Source organism: Molothrus aeneus, chromosome 20, assembly GCF_037042795.1.
Source record: "Molothrus aeneus isolate 106 chromosome 20, BPBGC_Maene_1.0, whole genome shotgun sequence".
NCBI lineage: Eukaryota > Metazoa > Chordata > Aves > Passeriformes > Icteridae > Molothrus > Molothrus aeneus.
Window position 1 is genome coordinate 8,086,181 of NC_089665.1, and position 20,773 is coordinate 8,106,953.

The following is a 20,773-nucleotide window of genomic DNA, read 5'->3' on the forward strand; positions in this document are numbered from 1 at the left end:
CTCGTGTGCAGCTACAGAGCCAAGGCACAGGGCAGAGCTCAGTCCCTGGGAGCAGGTTAGTGGCATTAGCCTGATGCTTTGCTTGAAATAATTAGCCATGCTCACAGATGACCTTCTCAGCAAGCCCTAAGGGCTGACAGATTTGGGTTGTATTGGAGCAGTAGAGGGAAGCACATTGCAGAAAGCTCCTGCTGCAGAAATCCTGCTGCTCACCCCCCAGCAGCCCCAGGAGCTGGAGTGGGCACTGCAGCACCCACACACCTGCAGTCAGGGGGCTTCTCCCTCCCACAGACAATGGATGCAGCCACAGGGCTCCATCATTTCCCTGGACATCCCTGGTACCTTCCACTATTCTTAACTGATGCCATCTGCTTTGCTTTTCCTTTCCCAGAAAGTTCCTGGGGCTGTCAGAGCAATGTGCCAGGACTCTCTGAATTTGGAGTTGTATCCAGTCCCTACTCCCTTGGCAGCACATGAAATACCACTCACACAGGACAGCACAGGTTTTCTGTTCCCTCCTGATCACCACTTGATTCTTCCTTGGTGGCATTTAAGATTTACTTATTACCTTTATCCTTTTCTTCACATCATTTTCATGTTTGTTACATGTTAAAACTGCCTAGTTCACATTTCTCCCAGTTAAGCAGCAAAACATCCAGCCAACAAGGATTACATTGGATAATGTTAAAAAAAAAAAAAGAGAAATTCAAAAAATAATCTAGGCAGCTGCCTGTCCAGTTGGAGTATTAGATGACAGTGAGTGTGTAAACAGGTTTCTGCTTATCAGTCCTGCTGCTATCTGCTGCACACAAACTGCTCAGCCCCACAAAATCCAATTTCCAAGAGGTTAGAGGAGGGAACTGTTTGCAGAAACACAGCAATAGAAATCTCCAAAGCCACAGCCCTCATTACACTGACACTGAAGAAAGAAATGATGCTTGACGACTCCTGGCACCCAAAACTGACATTTACTTTTGTGGCTTTGATTGGAATCGGCCCAGCTTTGCCATGGGATTGTTTCCTCTTGTTTTTCCCTGCTTGTGTGGTGGGTGGCAGAAAGCAGCTGAGCAGGCACTGAGCCTGGGGGGTCTGCAGTGCACCCTGGCCCTGCAGCACAAGCATCCCCTTCTCTTTCCCCATAAAAAGCTTGGGAACACGCTGGCAGGAGGGACAGGGACACAGCTGCTGCCTCCTGTGGGGTGCCTGTACCAGGCATGGAGGGACAGGGCCAGGCTGTGTGTCCAAGGTACAATTTGGAGCCTTTTCCCAAGACCTGGATGTGGACAGAGGCTGCAGCTCAGTCCTGGAGGAGCTGAGCTCTCCTCTGGCACTGGGGAGGAAGGAGCACAGCCCTGGGAATGGTGTGGGCTGGGCACTCTGTGGGTGACTGCAGGAAGGATGCAGCAGCATCCAGGGGCAGCAGGGATGTGAGATGTGCAAGGAAAATGTCCCTGAGCCCCTGTGACAGGCAGGAGCTCTTTGTTTATTCCCAGATAGAGCGATCAGGAGCGGCCCACCCACCTCCCCTCCCACACCTCCTGCAAAGGGCTGCTGCCCAGAACTTCACTGCTTCAGTAAAACTGCAAACTGTGAGCTGATTAGATATTCATAGATACTCTTTCTTGATTAGCTCACCATTAATATTTCAATGGCAGAACTGGATGCATGGTGCCTCTCTGCTCTCTTCCTTCCTGCTTAATTAATTTTGACCATCACCAGCAACAGCCTCCGACAGATAGCAGAAATTGAAGTGGGCTGTTCTGGGACTTTGCTTGCTGTAAACAGCTATTTGCAATTCCTTTTCATACATCACCCACCCGTGACAAAGAGATCACAGCAGCAGAAAATGAGTCTCCCTCATAAGGACTTCAGAGCTCTAAGAGAACATTTGCTTATTCAATAAAAATAATCAAATAGACAATGCAGTAAGCACAGCTCAGCAACACGATTGGTGTCTCACCTAGTAATCAGCTGGCTGTTATGCTATTAAATAAAAAGAAAGAGAGAGAATTGTTAATTTATCTTGAAAAAGAAAGGGCCTTTGATGTAGGGTAGCTCATAAAAGCTGTTGGTGTGGCCCAGCTGTGAGGAGATGTGATAATCACTGCAGGCCCAGCAGTGGTAGGAGCAGCACTTCATAAAATGCAGGTTGCATGATGCCCATCCATGGCTGATAACAGGACGTGCTGCTAATAGTCTGTTTGATTTTATTGATGTGCTCAAGATACACGGGGGCAGGAGGAGCAGTGAGGCAGAAATTATACAGCTGTGTTTGTTCCCCCCAGCCCAGGGGACTGTCTGCTTCATCCATCCCTCCTCCTCCTGCGCCTGCAAGGATGAGGAGCTTTCCTGTGTGCCACAAGGGCAGTTGTCACCTGCCAGCTCCACAGGCTCCTGACAGTGCACTGGGATTGCTGTCAAGATGTGCCTACCTAGGCCAAAGCAGCACTGGATTTACAGAAACAACATTTTTGCATTTCTGTGCTGCCAACTGAGCTACAAAACAAGCCCTCTGCTACTGGACATCCTCCACATCTCCATCCATTGCTGCAAACAGTTTTGTCCCAGCCCCCAGCCTCTCCTTTCCTGGAGAATACCTCAGGATGGGACCCAAAGCAAGCAGGAAGGCAGGAGCAGCAGGTTGGAGCTCAGCTCCATCCCCTCCATACCATAACTCAGGCTATTAATGCCTGGCCAGAGCTTGCCATCTGCTTCCAGTCTTCTAGGAATAACCACTGAGTAATTCAATCAAAAAGGAGAAGATTCTTGTTTCACTGAATCGTAAGTCACTCCTCAAGTAATTATAATTTTATACCCCTATCAGGAGCAACAGGGGCTGTGCACTTTATGGGCTTTAGCAGCCAGAGCTGTGCTTCTGCCAAGGTTACAGCTGGGAGGAGAACCCAGTTTCACATTTTCTCAGCCATCCAAGGCTTATCCATGTTTTTAGCTTTTTTGGTTAAGCAAGTGAATAAAGCCCTGCAGGACCAAGGCCTTTGTTCAGGAGTGCTGTTACTGTAGAACATAGAAAATGTACTGGTTTGGAGCAGCAGAGCTGACCCAAACCATCATGAAGCTGATTCCCACTGGTGTGAACATGCCCTGTCCTTCCAGAGTTCCTGTCCTTGCAATAGCTGCATAACCAGGAAGGAAAATCCTGCTTATCCCTCCCAGCAGCTGGAGGACTCATGGGGCTGCATCCCTCACATGCTGCCCTAGAGAAGGCAGATGAGGTTAGTCCAGGGGAAAAGCCTGCCTGCTTGGGATGCAGCTCACAGGGCTCAAACAACTCTGGAGTCTTAAAAAAGATCCACAGAGGAGTCTCTTCTCCTTTCTGTTACGTTCTTTGGGGTAATTTCTCCTCTTAATTGTGCAGTTTGTGCCCTCTGCTTTAGTCTCACACTGTCCTTTCTGGGGTTCTTGCTCCACCTGCTCTTTCACTGCCCCAGGTGTTCAGCCTTTTAAACAGATTTATTCCCTTGACTTTGGAAAGGGCTCCACCACGTTTCCATCTGTGTTTACACTCGGTGCAGGGTAAATTTCTCCTCTGAGCAGATCTGTTCCTTACCAGCAAAGGAATCCAGCTCAGCACAGGCTCAGACAGGAAGGCAGAGCAAAACATTTCCGAAGCAGAGCTCGCCTGGGAGCTGTGCTACGTGCCCACAGGAGGACAGAGACCTCTGCCAGACTCCCTGCATTGTCAGGCTGTGCTAAAAGGAAGTGGAGCTGGCCCAGAGCCACTGCTCCTGTGGCTGTTCCCAGGGCTGCCTCCCCAGCTCAGCCAGCAGCACCTCCCAGTTATCCAGGACACTGAAGCCAAATCAGAGCAAGCAAAGTGGGACTGGAAGTGCCACCAAAGGGTCTGTCCCACAGTCAGCAGGACTGCAGGAGGTGGAAAGACCCATTTGTCAGATCTTCACTGCTCCTTTCTCAGGGAAATCCTCTCTGTGCACCCCTGCTCCTAAAGCCAGACTGTGGTGCACAGATGCAGAGTTTTTAACTGCCTGGGAAATCTGTGACACAAAAAACAGCCAGCAGCTGCCACCCAGATTTATCACTGTGTTCTCCAAGGCTGGGCCAGGCAGGGCCTGTAATGACCTCTAAGGAGGATCTACAAATAGCATGAGCTTCATCTAATCCCAGCAAAACAGAGTTTTTTGAGGCATTGAGGGGCTCACTGCTTCACCCTAAATTTGATGTCAACCTTTAGGTTTTGGGGCAGCATGTTGGTGTCGGCAGACAGGGGATGGCTTCTCTATACACTGCCTTGCTCTGTGTCCTGACAGGTCCTTGTCCCCACTTTCAGATGCCTTTTAAATTACAGCCAGCATCCAACCAGCAGGCCAAAAACTTCAGCATTGCCAGAGCCAGAGTGGGCTCTGGGGCTGATCAAAACTCCCTGAAATGCACCCCTGAGCAGACTGAACTGCAGAATGCTCCTGACAGTCCTGAGCTCCCTGCCAGCATCAGAGGGGACAGGGAGGGTTTTTTCCTCAGCATTACACCCTGCACTCAGTGCATATGGATGAGTCAATAAAGATGATGTGGTGTCTACACAATTGCTTCAGGATGCATGAAATTCAGCTATGAGCTCCCTCCCCACAGCAAGGCAGGACATTCAGGTGGCCCTGCAGGAGGGTGCAGGGTTGTCTCCAACAAACATGGACTAAGCAAGGAGGGGGAATGGGAGAAGTCAAATTGTTTGTGAAAAGAAACCTGAGCTGAACACATAATTACACAGCAAGGAGATAAGAGGATGTGATCCTGCTCAGCACTGTGGGCATGCAACAAGCAGGCTGGGCAGCCACTAATGACAGCTGTGAAATGATAAATGCTCTCAAGCTTTGCAGGATCTGGTTTATTACACAACCTGAACTTGCATGGGAAGGGGGACCCTTTCCTGCTGTTGTTCTCTGCTTCAACAACCAACAAGATCAATTAAACTTCATGAAAGACAAGTAATTATCAAAGCCATCCCTCACCAAAAATTCAAGGAGGAGCCTGCTTGGAGAGATGTGGCTTGAGGAGCCTTCTGGTAACACCCACAAGCTCCACCCTGGTGCCTTGAAAATGTTAGAATCCAGGTAAATATCCTGCCTTATAGAAGGAACAACTGCCTGTGAACTGAAGGGAGAGTCACAGGCAGAGGGAATCAAATGAAATATGGATTTTCCCATCTGAAACACGTGGCTCTGGCACAGTGTTGGGCTCCTTGGGGCCTGTATTTCCTCAGGGGCAGCAGTGCTGGAGTCCCAGTGGCACTTGTTATTTGTAGTTTCCATTTATTACAAAGCACTCTTATTATTTACAGAATATACTGTTTTATGGACTGTTACTGCATCCAAGTGCAATAACTGGTCTGAGCTCAAATCCCTGGGAGAACTGTTGAAAGAGAAGCAATTCAGACACATATTAATATGACAAGGATTTCCCCAGGTTTAAGGAAATAAAAAATATGTTTTGTACAAGTGAAATAGTTCTTTCTTGCAGTATAAAGCTGCTCTTTTCTGATGATAGCAATGAAAGAATATTGCTTCTGTCACTGATGCCACTGGAAATGTATTGCCCTTCTCCAAGAAGCCAGTGAAAGGACATGGCTGGTTTATTCTCTAAATGAGGCTGCTGAGAAATGCTCTGCTCCTGGCATTAGCCCAGCACACTGCTGCTGCTGGGACCTGGCCTGAAGGGAGGGCAAAGGCACAAAGTGCCAAACTGCACCACCCACCTGGAGACAATCACAGCACACCATGAGAAGTGAGCAGAGGAAAGAAATCTGTCCAAATGTCAGATGGAAATGAAGCTCTGTCATCTGTCACTGGGGTGGAGCAGGGCTCAGCTGCTCCACAGCACAGCCAGGGTCTGGCCCCTTCTCCTTGAGCAGCTCTGCACCTTGTGTGAGACAAGCTGGAGCCCTGGGAAGGATGATCTGCACTTAACCTGTGGCAGGGAGCCTGGCTGGGAGCAGAGCTGCCAGCCCCTCCCCTGTCCGTGCTGTGTTTAATGGCCTGCCTCTCCAATGAAGATTTTGGGTTTTGGAAGTAAAATCATGAAATTGTTCTCAAACCAAGATGATCTATCACTCGAATGTATGCACTGGAGTGAGCACAGAGAAATTACTGTTTCAGCAGAAGTAAAAATTTCCTGAAAGGCTGAAGTTGATGTTTGTGGTTCCACTTTCATGCCTGTCAATCTGCAGATCTGACAAGTTCATTTTCCCCGGCAACATCCTCTCAAACAACACCTCCCAGCTGGGAGGGAAATGGGAAAAGAAGTCAATTGTTGCTTCTAACACAGGAGTTCATCAAATTCTTGAGCACACAGAGACTGATGGAATAACACCTGGGCTTGGTGCTGGTGCCCAGCATCTCCACAGGGCTCAGGGCAGTCCCTGCTCCAGGACAAACCAGCACAAGGCTCAGGATGGTTGTGGCTTTTACTGAGCTGAATTCTGGAGGAAAGTAGCAAAAGATGTAACAGAAGAGGAGCTGCATCAGTGCAAGTGAATAAAATGAGAGCACAGGAAAGTCAGGCATGAGCAAAACTGGCTCTGAAGTGAGCAGTGGGGCTGGGCTGTGGCTGAGCCCCTCTCCAGCTCCTGGCTCAGATATTTATTGGTTGTGTCAGGAATTAGTGAGAGTTCACTGACTGAATAATAACCTGCCAAAGGCAGTTTTTTGACTTTGCTAATGTAATTAAAGAAAGCAGGGGGGGGAAAAGCCTTGCACCAGGGGCAGAATCAGGGCTTCCAACAGTGTGAGTGCTGTCTCTATGGCAAGGACAGGATGTGAAATGTGAAGGGGAGAGGATGAGGATGGCAGTGAGGGCCTGAGCACCGAGGAGGATCATGCAGCTGCTCCCAGCTTTGCTCTTTCCAGAGAAATACAAACACGCTGCCCTTGCAATTCAGGAGCAGGACACATCTCCAGGCTCAGGTTTTATGCTGCTGTGTTTTGCTTTCATGCCCAAGCACCTTGCAGGAAGACTGGACTTGGCTTCTTTTGGGAGCTTCTCTTGCAGATCTGAGGAACCTTTTGTCAGCGGGGAAACAGCTTTATGGCAGCATTTCCTTAATGCTGCTCTGATGATTGAGCACATCCAGCAGTGTCAGTGCATCAGGACTGAGCGTGTTTTTCTGCCACAAGGAGAGGGACAGCGTGGGCTCTGTGATAAAAGCCAAGCTGCTATTTTTAAACAGGCATGGGGGAAGCTTTGGGCGATTTTAAATCAAATCAATGCCTGGACAACAGGGCGCTGCTTCCCCCCTGCCTCCAGCCTCCACTGCCAAGTTCCTTTTCCGAATCCCAAGGATGTTTCTGACAAACAGCCCTCGGTCAGCAGGATGGGGCTCGGGGGCTGCCGCAGCCACAGGAGCGCCGCTGGCTCTGCCCCGCCCGCTGCGGGGCTGGGAGCGCCCCGAGCCTCCTCTCCTTGGCCCTTCCCGAACGTGTTTAGTTCACTCCCCCCGCCTTGGGGAGGTACCTGCTCCAGTTCCGTCCCCTCCGAGCCGTGCTGGGACACTGAAGCCAGGAGCAGAGCGTGTCCCCACTGCCTGGTGGCCTCTGCACCATCCTTGGTGCTGCTCTCCAGCATCCCCACAATGCATTGGCCAGGGATGCTTGGCAGGGTGCCTTCCTCATGCCATTGTTCCCATCGGGATTTTTGGGAGAGGGGCAGGATGGGAGGGACCCAAAAGGCAGGAGAAAAGTTTCAGTGACTCGGGCAGGTCATCAATGACCAGGCAGCCACCACCCCTCTTTTTGCTGCTCCATGGACACACTGGCCTGGCAGCTCCCTCCTGGTGCTGTTTTTATCCAAGTTACTAATTACACATTACCTATATGTCACCAGGCTGATGGATGGGAGCCTGAGGGATCAATACTGATGCAGATGATGGTGCTGTTTGCCATGCAGAGCCTGCACAGCCTGGGACAAGCAGGGCACCATCGATCCCAGAGGTGGGCTGGGATGCAGGGAGGGATGGGAGATGCACTGAGGGGGAAGGATCATGTGCTGCCTTCCTAAATAACATTTGTGACACTGGGACAGCATCCTGGCCAGGGACTGCTGTGGCCCTGCTGCCGCCAGGCTGCCCCAAACCTCCCACCCCTCCTGCTGCTCTCCCTTGGGAATGGCACAAAGCATTTTAATCTTGGCTGGTTTTCAGTCCTTGGGAATTGATACATTTAGAAGGTTCACACTGATCTGAAAGTGAACAATTCTCCCTCTTTCTGTGTTCTTACTGGATGATCAGTGTCTAAAGAACAGACAAAGGTCTCCTGTATTTTGCTCTGCTGCTTAACTGACCAGAAGCTGAGGCCATCTCTGTAATGCCACCATGCTGCTGCCAGTAAGAGGCATCTTGGCTGCAGAATGCAATCAAATTTTCCAGGAAGAAGCTCCTGGGACTACCATGAAACCTGGGATTACAGTGTGGCTAAATTGCATAACTGAGGGTTTCTGCCTGTCTTGCTGGAGCCTTGTGACTGCTCTGATTCTGTCATGGCAATGCTGGGAAATTGCTCTTTAAAACCAGAAGAGCCTTAGAAAGGCACAGGCAGGTCAGGATCATTTCCCTCAGCACTGGGTTTGTCTTGAGCAGTGACTTGATGGTGGTGGGATTGGACAGAGAGCAGTGTGGGGTGAAAGCAAAGCTCTCCCTGAAGGCTTCTTGTGCTCTGTGCCCTCAGTGAGGTCCCAAGCTCTGCAGCCTCCTCCTGGCAGCCCCAGAGGCCAAGGGAAGGAGCAGCGGCCATGGGGCCACTGCAGGTTGGATCAGCCACCCCCTCCCTTTGCCTCAACAGCACACAGGGAAAAGCTTCCCAAAATCAACACAGTCCTGCCTTTATTGAGGCTTTTAGGGATGAGGAGGGCTGCTCATCCTGCCTGTGAGGATTCATTCCTCAGCAGCAGATGGAACCAGCTCCAGTGCTGGAGCATGGCCACCCATAGTCCTGCCCTTAGTACCACGAGCCCCCAAAGCAGAAATCTACGCAGATTTCCTGTCTGATGGGGTTTACTGAGTGGAAATCTCAGTTTTCATCAGCCTCACTGCCCTGGGAAGGCCATTCCCATGGGGGTGGGGATGCTCTGGAGCACAATCCTTGCTGGAAACCTGTCACAGGCTGCTCTGAGCTGCCCCAGGCTCAGGACACTCCTGTGAGGCATTTGCTGGGGGCTGTGACAGCTCAGAGCAGAGCCCTGGGGCTCCCCAGGGCATCAGCCACAGGTGCCATGGGTGAAGGCACTGCCTGACACACTGGGATGGCCCCGTGCTCCTTCCAGCAGCTTCCCCCCCCAGTCACTGAAAAACTGCTCTGAGAGCCTTGCAGGGCCCCTGAGCAGCACCTGGCAGCCCCCAGAGAGGTTGTACAGGCACAATCAGCCCTGGAGAGCATTCCCTGTGCTTCCCTTTCAGCCCCATGCAGCAGGAGACATTTCTTCCTGGAATTAACTCCTGTTTTTAAACCCCAGCAAAGAGGCTTTTGCTGAAGAACAACTGGCAGGGTTTCAGCTGTGCCCCCATTTGCCCTCCCTGTCCCTGTCCTCAGCCCCAGGACTCCTCTCCAGCAACAGCAGTGGGTTGCAGCTGAGGACTGGGGCACCTCACACATAAATGGGCCAGCTTGGCTCCCTCAGTCCCTTTGGAGGGGCTGCCATGCAGGTTTGGGAGGAAGGATCCCCCAGAAATTTCATTCCAGTGAGCTGACACCATGAGCAGGAGTGAGCCTCATCTCTAATCTCTCAGAGGCAGCTTTGACTTTGTAGGGTGTGAGAGCTGAGCAAATGTTCCTTTATCCTCCCTCCTCTCCCTGTTGCTCATTAACTCTTTCATTAGGGATCATCCTCTTGTCTTTTGTGTGGATATGTTGGGTTTTTCCTAAGGAGCGGATGCCAGGCATCAGGACTCCTGTTCTCAAAGCATGGTGGCAATTAGCCCAGCTCTGAACCCCAATGGCCTGTCTGCATCTGCAATTAGAGCTCTGCTCTGTCTGCCTGAGGTTTTTATCTTCCTCCCTTCTGGGGCTGCAAAAGGCACAATTTGGCTCTCCAAATGTACAGCAGGAAAGTGTTAAAGCTGTAGTGTGAGCCTGGCTGCCCTTGCTGTGGGGCTGCTCTCAGGATTGGTTCCTGTTTGGTTCAGGGATCAATCCTTGGCCTCTGCACCTGGATTTATGTGAGTGCAGCTCAGGGCATCCCTCTGAGACAGTGCAGAGCCTGTGGGGGCTGATTCTGGCTCTGCTGGTACCTCTGCTCCTGCACTTCTGGCATGTTCTGTGCACCTGGCTCTTTATCAGGACATTGGATTCCTGATTCAATGTTTCACAGAATTGAGCTGATTTACTCATACCTTTGGTGCTGTAAAAGAATACCTCAAGTTGGCTTTGTGAAATGGGAAAAGGAGAGCAAAATTTGGGTTTCAGTGGGAAAATGTCTGGTCAGACAGAGGAAAGGTGACTGTGGGACCTGGAAACCTGGGATTTGGGAGAAACAAAGCCCCACTGCTCTGCCAGCATCTCAGGGGGTCCCCCTGGCAGAGCTGCCCACACCCCCCCATCAGAAAGCTTCTCTATCAAACCTCCAGGCTTGCTCTGCTTTCCTTCCCTCCCCTATAATTTCATCTATCCTAAAATCCCTGTTTTTCTCTGAGGTAATGTGATTTTTAGGGAGGAGTTTCTCTCCCTGTCACCTCGCTGCAGCTGATTTCTATTGAAAAGCTTCTTCCTAGGGAGGGAGGGGGGAACAAGGAGAGAAAATATGGAGGGGCAGCATTTCTGAATCCAAATACATTAAACCATTTAATTCTGTTGACTCAGGGCTGCCTGGCTCTGAATGGGAATTAATCCACAGTGCACAAAATTAAAAAGCACAAGACAAAATGCTTAGCAGGCAATGCCAGGGTTTAAAGCAACCCATTAGCTTGCTCAAACGTCCCCAGTAAATTTTCATTTGTCAATAACGCTTAGAGCCTACAGTTTATTTACAGCCTGTTCAATATCACCAGAACCCCTGGCAGCTCCTCATTTGTATTTATCTGCCACAGTCAGTTTCCTTTCCAGGGACTCTTCCTAATCCTGTGCTTTGTATCTGCTCCAGACACAGCAGGGATGTGCCACCCCCCAGGCAAAGGTAATGGGGGTTACCCTTTTCCACCCCAGTTATCCCCTGCAAGGGACCCATCCCTGGAGCTGGATCTGCCATGGGGCTCCTCCAGCCTCTGCCCCACACCCAGGGGAGCCATTGGCCACCAGCCAGCAGAGATGGGAATCTCCAGACTGGGAGAAGGGCACAGCACAAGCAGCTGTGTGTGGCCCCACAGCCCGGCTGAGATGGAGCAGCCATGGCTGAAATCTGTCCTGCTCCATCTGTCCCAAATCAGATCCCAGGGGATGAGCCCTGCAGAGGAGAGCGTGTAACAGGATTTCCCCCCAAAGCAGCTTGAATGCTTCCAGGCAGAGAACAAAGCCTGGCTGGCCCTGAGAATTTCTCCAAGCAAAGGAGTTTATTCTTGGGCACAGACATGAAGGGGCATTAATCTCCCATGGTGGCTCATGGCCAGCTGGGGAGGTTTGGTCCAACACTCAGGGACGGGGCTCCCTGCAGGGGTGACAAGTCTCCAGTGGGGTTTGTCCCTCCCCAGCTTCCTCCCCTCTCCCTCTGCACTCCCCCAAGGCAGAAGCACAGGAGATTGCAAAGGAATTTTAAGTGGATGCAGCATCACCAGGGCTGCCTGGGGAGATACAGGACAGGCTGGGCAACCCCTGTGTCAGGTGTAAAGCTCAGAGAGGGAAATCCCTCCAGAGGCTTATCCACAAAGATGGAACTGGACACTTCACAGGGAGCACCTGCTGGACCCCAGGAGGTGCAGCAGCACCCTGCCTGGTCTCCACCACTCACCAGAGCCCCCTGAGCTGGGGGCAGTGGGGGGGTGTGTGTCTGTGCCACAGACCCCTGTGTGGTTGGAGGTGATGTTCAATAACTTTTGTGCTTAGGGTTTGCAATCTCCTCACGCTGCTGAGCCCCAAGATGGCAGGACAGGACACCCCACCTTCCCCCCCAAAGAGCAGAGCCCCATCACTTGCCTGCTGCTGTCTGCATGTAGCCAGCCAGGGTGCAGAGTCGGCGCTCGCAGGCTCCGCCGGGCAGCAGCACAGCCACGATGGCCAGCAGGGAGCTGAGGGCCAGCAGGGCACAGCCGCCCGCACACAGCACTGCACTCGTCTGCAAGGACACAGGGGCTGTCAGAGAGGCCACCCACACCACACACACCCCAGAAATCCCCTCTGGGACTGGCCCGTGCAGCCCTGTCATGGGCGGCTCTCCCTTCTTTTCCCTTCCACCTTTTGTTGCTTCAATTCACTGCTGAGTCCTGAGCCCAGGCTGAGCCGTGCCCGGCTCCCAGGGCTCACTGGGGCTGCAGTGACACCTGCAAGTGCATGACTGCATGAAGGGCCACATCCTAAACCAGTGCCATCAGATGTGTGTGCTGTGTCAGTGCCTCTGCTGAGCACTGAAATGGATCCATGGCAGCCCTGTCCCAGCAGGCCTGGCAATGAGCAGGCATTTTGGGGATCCCACTGCAGCTCTGCTGACATGGCAGGCTGCTCCCACCCCCAGCAGCCTAAAACCAGGGAAAAGCATTAATTCATGGCAAAACAGCTCGCCCTTGGGTACAGGTGTTCAATCACTGCCCTGCTGCTGTTTCTGTCCCCGTTGCAGGTGACAGCGGGTGGCACTGGCAGCAAAGTGGCCTCTTCCAGCAGGGACACGTGCCAGCCCAGCCAGGGGCATGGCCAGGGGCACAGAGGGGACCTTCCTCCTCCAGCACCCAGCTGGTGACAGCGCTCAAACAGCGTGAGGACACCTCAGGCCCAGCCCTGCAGCAGCCATGGCAGCTCCTGGCCCTTCCAGCACATTCCAGGAATGCTGCAGCTCCTGGCCCTTCCAGCACATTCCAGGAATGCTGCAGCTCCTGTCCCTTCCAGCACATTCCAGGAATGCTGCAGCTCCTGTCCCTTCCAGCACATCCCAGGGAATGCTGCAGCTCCTGTCCCTTCCAGCACATTCCAGGGAATGCTGCAGCTCCTGTCGATTCCCAGCACATTCCAGGAATGCTGCAGCTCCTGTCACTTCCAGCACATCCCAGGAATGCTGCAGCTCCTGTCACTTCCCAGCACATTCCAGGAGTGCTGCAGCTCCTGTCCCTTCCAGCACATCCCAGGAATGCTGCTGGCTCTGGTGAGTCCCCCTGCAGTGACACCTGCTCAGCTCCTGGAGCAGCACAGCTCCAAGGCAGGTCCCTCTCCCACCTCCCTGGAAAGCCTGGCTTTTATAACCTGTGTGGGAGCTGCTCTGAGGGGGTCAGGTCCCACTGTCACCCTTGTCCAGCCCTCTTGTCCTGGTGAGACATTCTGGTTGGCAGAGCACACTTTGCCTTTCTGATCTTCCCCCCTCTGCCTGAGCTTTTGGGGGAAACAACCCTGATACAGCTTTCCATCTACCTCCCCTCCCCAAAGAGGTCACAAACAGTCTGCTACTGTTTGGAATAATAATAATAATAATAATAATAATAATAATAATAATAATAATAATAATAATAATAATAATAATAATAATAATAATAATAATAATAATAATGTAGATTATTCTGCAGGAACCACAGGCGGCTGAGCAGGGGAAGAGGAATTTGATTTACCCTAGGATGCCCATGGGAGGTCCCAAAAGCTCAAACCCCCCTCCCATGAGTGTTGCTGTCCCACAGGTCTGGCACTGCCCTACACCTACCCCTGTTACTGCCTGCTGAGCTGCACTGGCTGGTGCTGGGTGACACAGCCACTGCCAGCTGTGTCCCAGCAGCTGCCACTGCTCCAAGGGACACCCTGGTGCTGGAGAGGGACAGGCCAGACACACCTGACACCCTGGTGTGAGTGCTTCTCCTGGGGCTGTGCAGTGATTAGAAATCAGCATCTTATTTATAGCCTATTTATGCACTGAGCAATGCAAATGCTGTCCCAGCAATAAATGAATTCCTGACATGCAATGCAAAAGGAACAGCAGTGCAAAAGCTACCCAGGGAAATGGAGAGGCTGCTCCAGCAGGGAAATCTGCTCCTCTCCAGAGCCTGCCAAGGCATGAGACCTGCACAGACAAAAGCTGCTTCAGGGCTTAAGGTACAAGGTTGGGACACCCCCAGCAGGGCCCCCTGCCCTGTCTCTACACCAGGAGAGACCCATGGGATTGGGATGGGATGGGATGGGATGGGATGGGATGGGATGGGATGGGATGGGATGGGATGGGATGGGATGGGATGGATGTCCCCATTGCACAGACACTCCCCCAGTCACATGGGGGGGCCCCATGGGGAAAGCAGCCACAGCCATGGCTCCCCCACTGCTCCCAGGGCAGCAGCATGGCCAGGAAATCTGGATTCATAACAAAAAAAAAAGGATTACTGTGCCTGGCGTCTGCATTTCACCTTCTGCCCAGCAAAACCATCCTCCTTTGCAAGGACCATTAATTATTCAGAGCAATGAATTTTTCAGCAGAAAGGGGCCTTGTGAAGCAGGCTGGTTCTTCTCTTGTGTGAAGCGTATTATTTTTAATGATCTAGGTTCTCCTTAATTGTGGTGGCTCAAATTCCCTAAAAACTCACAGTTCCTGCTGGAAACAAGTGATGAGCTGCTCCCACTGTTAATCCTGTGGAGAAGTGTGAAGATCTTTTTCAGGACAAAGTGACAGGAAAAAGGCACCAACAGGCTGGATGCAGGTGAGTTAAACTGGCAGAAGGGCTGGGCTGCTTTGGGAGCTGCCATCAGGCCTTGGCAACAAGACTGAGGGGTCTCAGGGCTGGCAGCACCCTGATGTGCACAGGGGTGCCCCAAACCCCCCAAATCCAGCCAGGCCTTGGCAAAGGGAACAAAGGTCTTGTTATGAATAAATGGGAGAAGATTCAGGTGAAGGTAAATGGTGAGGTTTGGGTTCTGCTATGTGGGCCAGGAATGCTGAGCCACTCAACAGCTGCCAGGCAGCTCTTGGGGGGCAGAAGGGGTGGCAGGGACACAGCTGCCCCAAAACCAGGTGACAGTAGAAAAGGGCACACCCTGGCTCCCACATTCTGCTGGCTGTGTGCTGACATTACCTGCCAAAACACTGCACGTGCTCTTGGAAAACAGAAATGTTGCTTTTGTCATAACCTTTCCACGGCCTCAGCTGGGAATTTCTCAAGTGCTCCTGCCCTGTACTGGGCAGTTGCTCCTGCACAGATCAAAAAGCTGCTTTCAAAGGGAAATAATAAGGTTTAAGTTTGAAGAAGTCTATGGAGCAAAGGTACCAAAGAATAGCAGCTGCAATTGTCTCCTTCCCACTGTGCAGCACCTCCCTCTCGCCTCCCTGTTTGTGCCTGTTGCATCTTGAGCAGAAAGGAGAGGATGCAGGAAACAGATGCAAGGGCTGAAACCCAAAAATAGACAGGGTGGGGAGGAACAGCAGGGATGCAGGAGGCTGCCTGTGAGAGCCCAGCTCAGGAAGGACAGGAAAAAACCCATTTATCCCAGTAAAGAGCAGAGGTCCCAGTGCAAACCCTGCCAGGGAGGCCCTGGGCATTGCTGACCCCTGGCAGTGCCAGGGAGATGCCCCCAGAGAGGCTGTGAGCAATCCTGCCTCTGCCATGCTGGGAAAAGACATCAAACCGTGTCAGATTTTCTGCTCCCACTCCCAGGGAGATTAATTGTTTATCCCCAAACAAATTAATCGTCCCCTGGTGGGACTGTAAATATGCCTTTATGTGGCCTAATAAATTCTGATTAACAACAATCCCCTGCCTGATTTTTAGTGTTTTACAGGTCTGACACATGCCATGGCTGGGCCATTCACTTAGCAATAAATCTGCTGAAGATGTTGTTTCATTCACCGGAAAAATCAAAATTAAAATGCCACATAATGGCTGTCCTGGGAAGAATTCCTTAATTTCCCTAATGAAAACTTTTGTAAAGTTAACTAATCTTTGAAAGCCAGCATTAAAGCAGGAAGGGGGAAGGAAAAATAAATTCTCCAGTCCAGTTTTTAGTGCTGAGAAACACTATCTGGTGTTTGGTTCAGCAGAGATAAACCAACCTGGCAAAGCTCCTGCCATCACTATGAACTGGGTCATGATGCACATTAGTTTATTAATGCAATTTATTAATTGGCACTTGACCATCCCCAACAGCTGCCATCCTGGATGGGGCCTGTGGTAGCCAGGGCAGCAGGCTGAGGGCCAGGTTACAGAATGCTGGGCTCTTCCAGCCCTGCTCAGCTCCTTCAGCATCCTTGGAAGTGGGGGCAGAAAATAAATGCCCTGAATAACTGGGAAACAAAGGCACAGGCTCAGTTAGAAAAAGGAAGTGAAGGTCACAGTGTGTCTGTCTGGCACACAGTGTGTGTGTCTGTCTCTCTGTTGAGAGAAAATATCTAAGAAACCTCAAATGAGATCGAGAAAAACTGTAAAGTCAACTGTAAGAGAAGAGGTGGCAACCATTAATTAATCCAACCATTTTCATTTTTAAATGCAACCCCTTCCTATCAGAGCTCAGTGTGATCAAATATTCCTTATGGGAATCTTTTGGGATTGAACTGAGCAATGCTGAGGTAGAAACCAAATGGACACCGAGATTTTAACCTTGTTAAGAACCAAATGAGGATGGAGGTGCTGAGTGGGGAGCTGAGCGTTGGGATTTGGGGATGCTGGCAGCACCCGGGGATGCAGCTGTGGGCTGGTGCCTCCTCTGCCTCCTCCGGGCAGGGGCTCCGGGGCCTGGGGAGGAGCAGAGACCCCGGGGCCGGGGGGAGCCTCGCAGCTCGCTCCTGTTCCCCCCACTGGAGGCACAGAAACAAACAAAAACCAAACATTCGCCATCTGGGCCGCATCGAAGCGACGGCCAGGAGGAGGATCCCACACACCCTCGGCTTCTCCTCCCCGGCAATTCCGTTCCTTTGGGCGCCATCTGAGCGCTCTCTCCGGCCCGTTTATCTTCCCTCTCCACGCTGCTCGCAGGAAATGCCGCCTCCCGTGCCCAGGGGCTGGGAGGTGCCCGCTGGTGCGAGACCCAGAGCGGGCAGGGGCACGGAGCCCCAGCTGTGCTGCCACACCTGGACGGTGATGTCCCACCCCCCGAGCTGGGGCTGAGCCCCAGCCATGCACAGGAGGCTCCAGCCCTCATTTCCTCCCCTTCAAATCCTGCAGGGTTTGGTAGATTTTGGTGCCCACAACACAACATGCACGGGGATATCTCTCCCCAGCCCAGATTTAGGTGCTTTTGCCCTAAATTCAGCACCACCTCCACTAAAAGCTCAGCCAGTCGTGGCCTCCCAGGCAACTTTTCCAATTCCCAGCTCACCAGCATATTCAACAGAACACCAGAGGGGTTAATGCTCAAACTGACCCAAGTGATGGGGGTGGAAGGCATTTTTTTAATTAGAGAGAAAATAAGGGACAGATAATACGTCTGATGAATTATGGCTGTCTCTCTTTTGCTGCCATTGCATCTGGGGATGCTGGAAAGCAGTTCCTAATGGCACTGCTTTATCTAAGAGGATGATGGATAGTAGTGAAAGACAGAAAAAAAGGGGAAAAGTAAGACATTAGCACATCAATGGTGTGCCTGTGACCTCCATCAAGGGATTCGAACCAACTTAATGAAATTTTAATTAGGCAGCAAGCAGTGCACGGTGCTGGGTACCCGATGAGCCCTCCTTCCCCTCACTCTGTCATTATCCTTCCCTGGGATTGGCCCTTTCCTGGCGCTGGCAGCCGAGCCGGGCTCATGGCCGTGGCCAGGGAATGCCCCGCGGGTCCCCCCGCTCGCCCAGCCGGGATCTGCAGCCTCAGGGGATGCAGGGAATGTCCCACTGCCAGAATGTCCCTGCCAGCCCGAGCCAGACTCTGCTCTGGGCCCTGCTAAGGGCAAATGCAACATCAGAGTGGCTCTGCTGAGCCCTTCCCGAGCCGCAGGCCAAGGATTTGCCTTTGAGGAGGGGGCAGGTGACCCGTGTGACCTGACCATCCCTGCCAGGAGTGGCCAAGCAGCTTCCCTCTCCCTCTGAGAGGCAGGGACAGAACTAATCCTGAGAGCAGCCTGGCTGCATTTTCAATCAGCCTGACCTCCCAGGGCCCACCCTTAAGCTGGTCCTGCCTCAGCTCCCCTTTCAGCCCAGCTTAGCTGAGACCAGGTTGGTGAGTCCCAGTGGTGGTTTGTGACTTGGGCACTCAAATGTGGGACCACAGCCCAGGAATTACAGGTTTCCCCACCATCAGACCTGTTAATGTAAGTCAGAAAAGTCTGGGTGGCTGATGAAAGCAGATAAATCTGCTCTGGGGTAATGTGCATGAAGGTGGTGATGTCAAGAATTCCTCACACTCAGCGCTCACAACTCTGGCCGAGGTTGTGTAAGTGCAATTACAAATCAAATGGACTGGCAGACAGAGTCTGCTCTCTTGGGAAGTTCTTAGGATGAGGAGCTAAAAGTTGATTTCCTGATAATCCCAAATTAATGTGCTGGCCTGATACACGACTCTGGAGGCAGAGCAGCCTCTGCCTGAGGGGCAGCACACACCGAGTCCCTGCTGGGGTCTCACTGCATCTCTCCCTAATTCCAGAGCCTGTGCTAGAAGAGGAGGGACAGATTTCCACAGAGTAACAGATTCCTTCCCATCTCCATGAGGACCCCATGTGCTTTTTCATGGGATCAGGGCAGCTGATCTGCAAACCTGGCCCCAATGGGCAAACCCCAGATGACATCAGGGACCTGATGCAGTGAGAAACCAGCACTGAAGATTATTAATACAAAGGGTAAGCAGGTTTATTGTACATTTTCACTAAGCTTTGCTGAATCTTTTCAAGTCCTGCTTTAAAGCCCAGGAAAGACCCACTCAAGGAACTGCTGGGGTTGGGCAAAGCCTCCCCCCTGTCCTGAGCAGGTTATTTTGGGCTCTGCTCCAGCATGGCACCACTGGCTCCATAGGCAAATGGCTCATGTGGCTTTAACCTGAATATCATGGGCTGATCAGCTTCTTTGTGATTTTAGATTACATGCTTGGCAAAGCCTGAAAATAATTGGAGACTATCTGGAAAAATAAAAATAGAAATCTGAAATGTGACAGCAGCAGCTTCCGAAGTGCAGCACTGAGACAGGAACCCATGAGCCAAATGCTCCCACTGAAAGAGAAAATAAATTAGCTGAGGATGAAGCACTATTTTGCACGTACACAGTGATCTGGCACCAGGAAAAAGAAAAGTCATGAGAGGCAATGAAACCACACAGAGCTCAAAGTTCACCTGTTTTTTTTTTTTTAATTTGGCCTCCCAAGAGCAATCCCCTCTCCCCAGGGTACCTGCACACCTTGGGATGTCCCTCTGCAGCCCTCACAGCTCCAAGTCATCCCACAACAGATCCTAAGGGCCTCACTCACAATTGGCAGGGCAATATCACCATCACCATCCTTTCTCCTCTCTGGCTCCAGCCAAATCCTCTCCAGTTTCCATCAGCTCCTGCAAGATCTCAGCCTGTCCACAACATCTGCAGCCATCAGGGATATTTTATTATATTCCACCCCATCAAATAACCATCATGGTGCTGAGCTCAGTGCAAAGCCCCAGCAGCACTGACAGGGTTAAATTAAAGGTACCCATGATATTAGAGAGCTGCAAAGTAATTATGAAAGGAAGCAGAAAAAAGCCAGCAACTCCAAGCAGACATGAAGGCCCTCTTAAGAGAAGAAAGGCATGTTAATTAACCTCCAGACATGATTCAAAGCATCATTTGTAGCGCGATTAACATAATCCCCCAAGTGCACACACAACTGGCATTAACGATCGTTTGCAGGACTGAACGCTCCCCCACCCTTCAACAAATCGGGACAACGGAGCAGGGAAACACCGGAACGGCAGCGAGACAAAAAAACCCCGTGTTCCCCAGGGATGGGCATCCCTGCTGCGGGTGGGCATCCACCCAGTGTGCTCAGCACCCTCCCAGTGTGCTCAGCATCCACCCAGTGTGCTCAGCATCCACCCAGTGTGCTCAGCACCCACCCAGTGTGCTCAGCATCCACCCAGTGTGCTCAGCATCCACCCAGTGTGCTCAGCACCCACCCAGTGTGCTCAGCATCCACCCAGTGTGCTCAGCATCCCCAATGTGCTCAGCATCCACCCAGTGTGCTCAGCACCCTCCCAGTGTGCTCAGCATCCACCCAGTGTGCTCAGCATCCACCCAGTGTGCTCAGCATCCTCCCAGTGTGCTCAGCATCCTCCCAGTGTGCTCAGCACCCTCCCAGGTGTGCTCAGCATCCTCCCAGTGTGCTCAGCACCCTCCCAGGTGTGCTCAGCACCCTCCCAGTGTGCTCAGCATCCACCCAGTGTGCTCAGCACCCTCCCAGATGTGCTCAGCACCCTCCCAGTGTGCTCAGCACCCTCCCAGTGTGCTCAGCATCCACCCAGTGTGCTCAGCACCCTCCCAGTGTGCTCAGCACCCTCCCAGGTGTGCTCAGCACCCTCCCAGTGTGCTCAGCATCCACCCAGGTGTGCTCAGCACCCTCCCAGTGTGCTCAGCATCCACCCAGATGTGCTCAGCACCCTCCCAGTGTGCTCAGCACCCTCCCAGTGTGCTCAGCACCCTCCCAGGTGTGCTCAGCATCCTCCCAGGTGTGCTCAGCACCCTCCCAGTGTGCTCAGCATCCTCCCAGTGTGCTCAGCATCCTCCCAGTGTGCTCAGCATCCTTCCAGTGTGCTCAGCACCCACCCAG

General features: G+C 52.1%; 1 protein-coding gene across 1 annotated transcript in view; it reads right to left on the minus strand.

Annotated features, from left to right (window-relative positions):
• Positions 1-20,773, minus strand: part of LHFPL7 (LHFPL tetraspan subfamily member 7) — a 59,247-nt gene that overhangs the window by 35,442 nt on the left and 3,032 nt on the right. Inside the window, exon 2 of the mRNA XM_066563653.1 lies at positions 12,081-12,219. Coding sequence (XP_066419750.1) covers positions 12,081-12,219 — 139 coding nt within the window. The remainder of the gene's footprint in view (positions 1-12,080; positions 12,220-20,773) is intronic.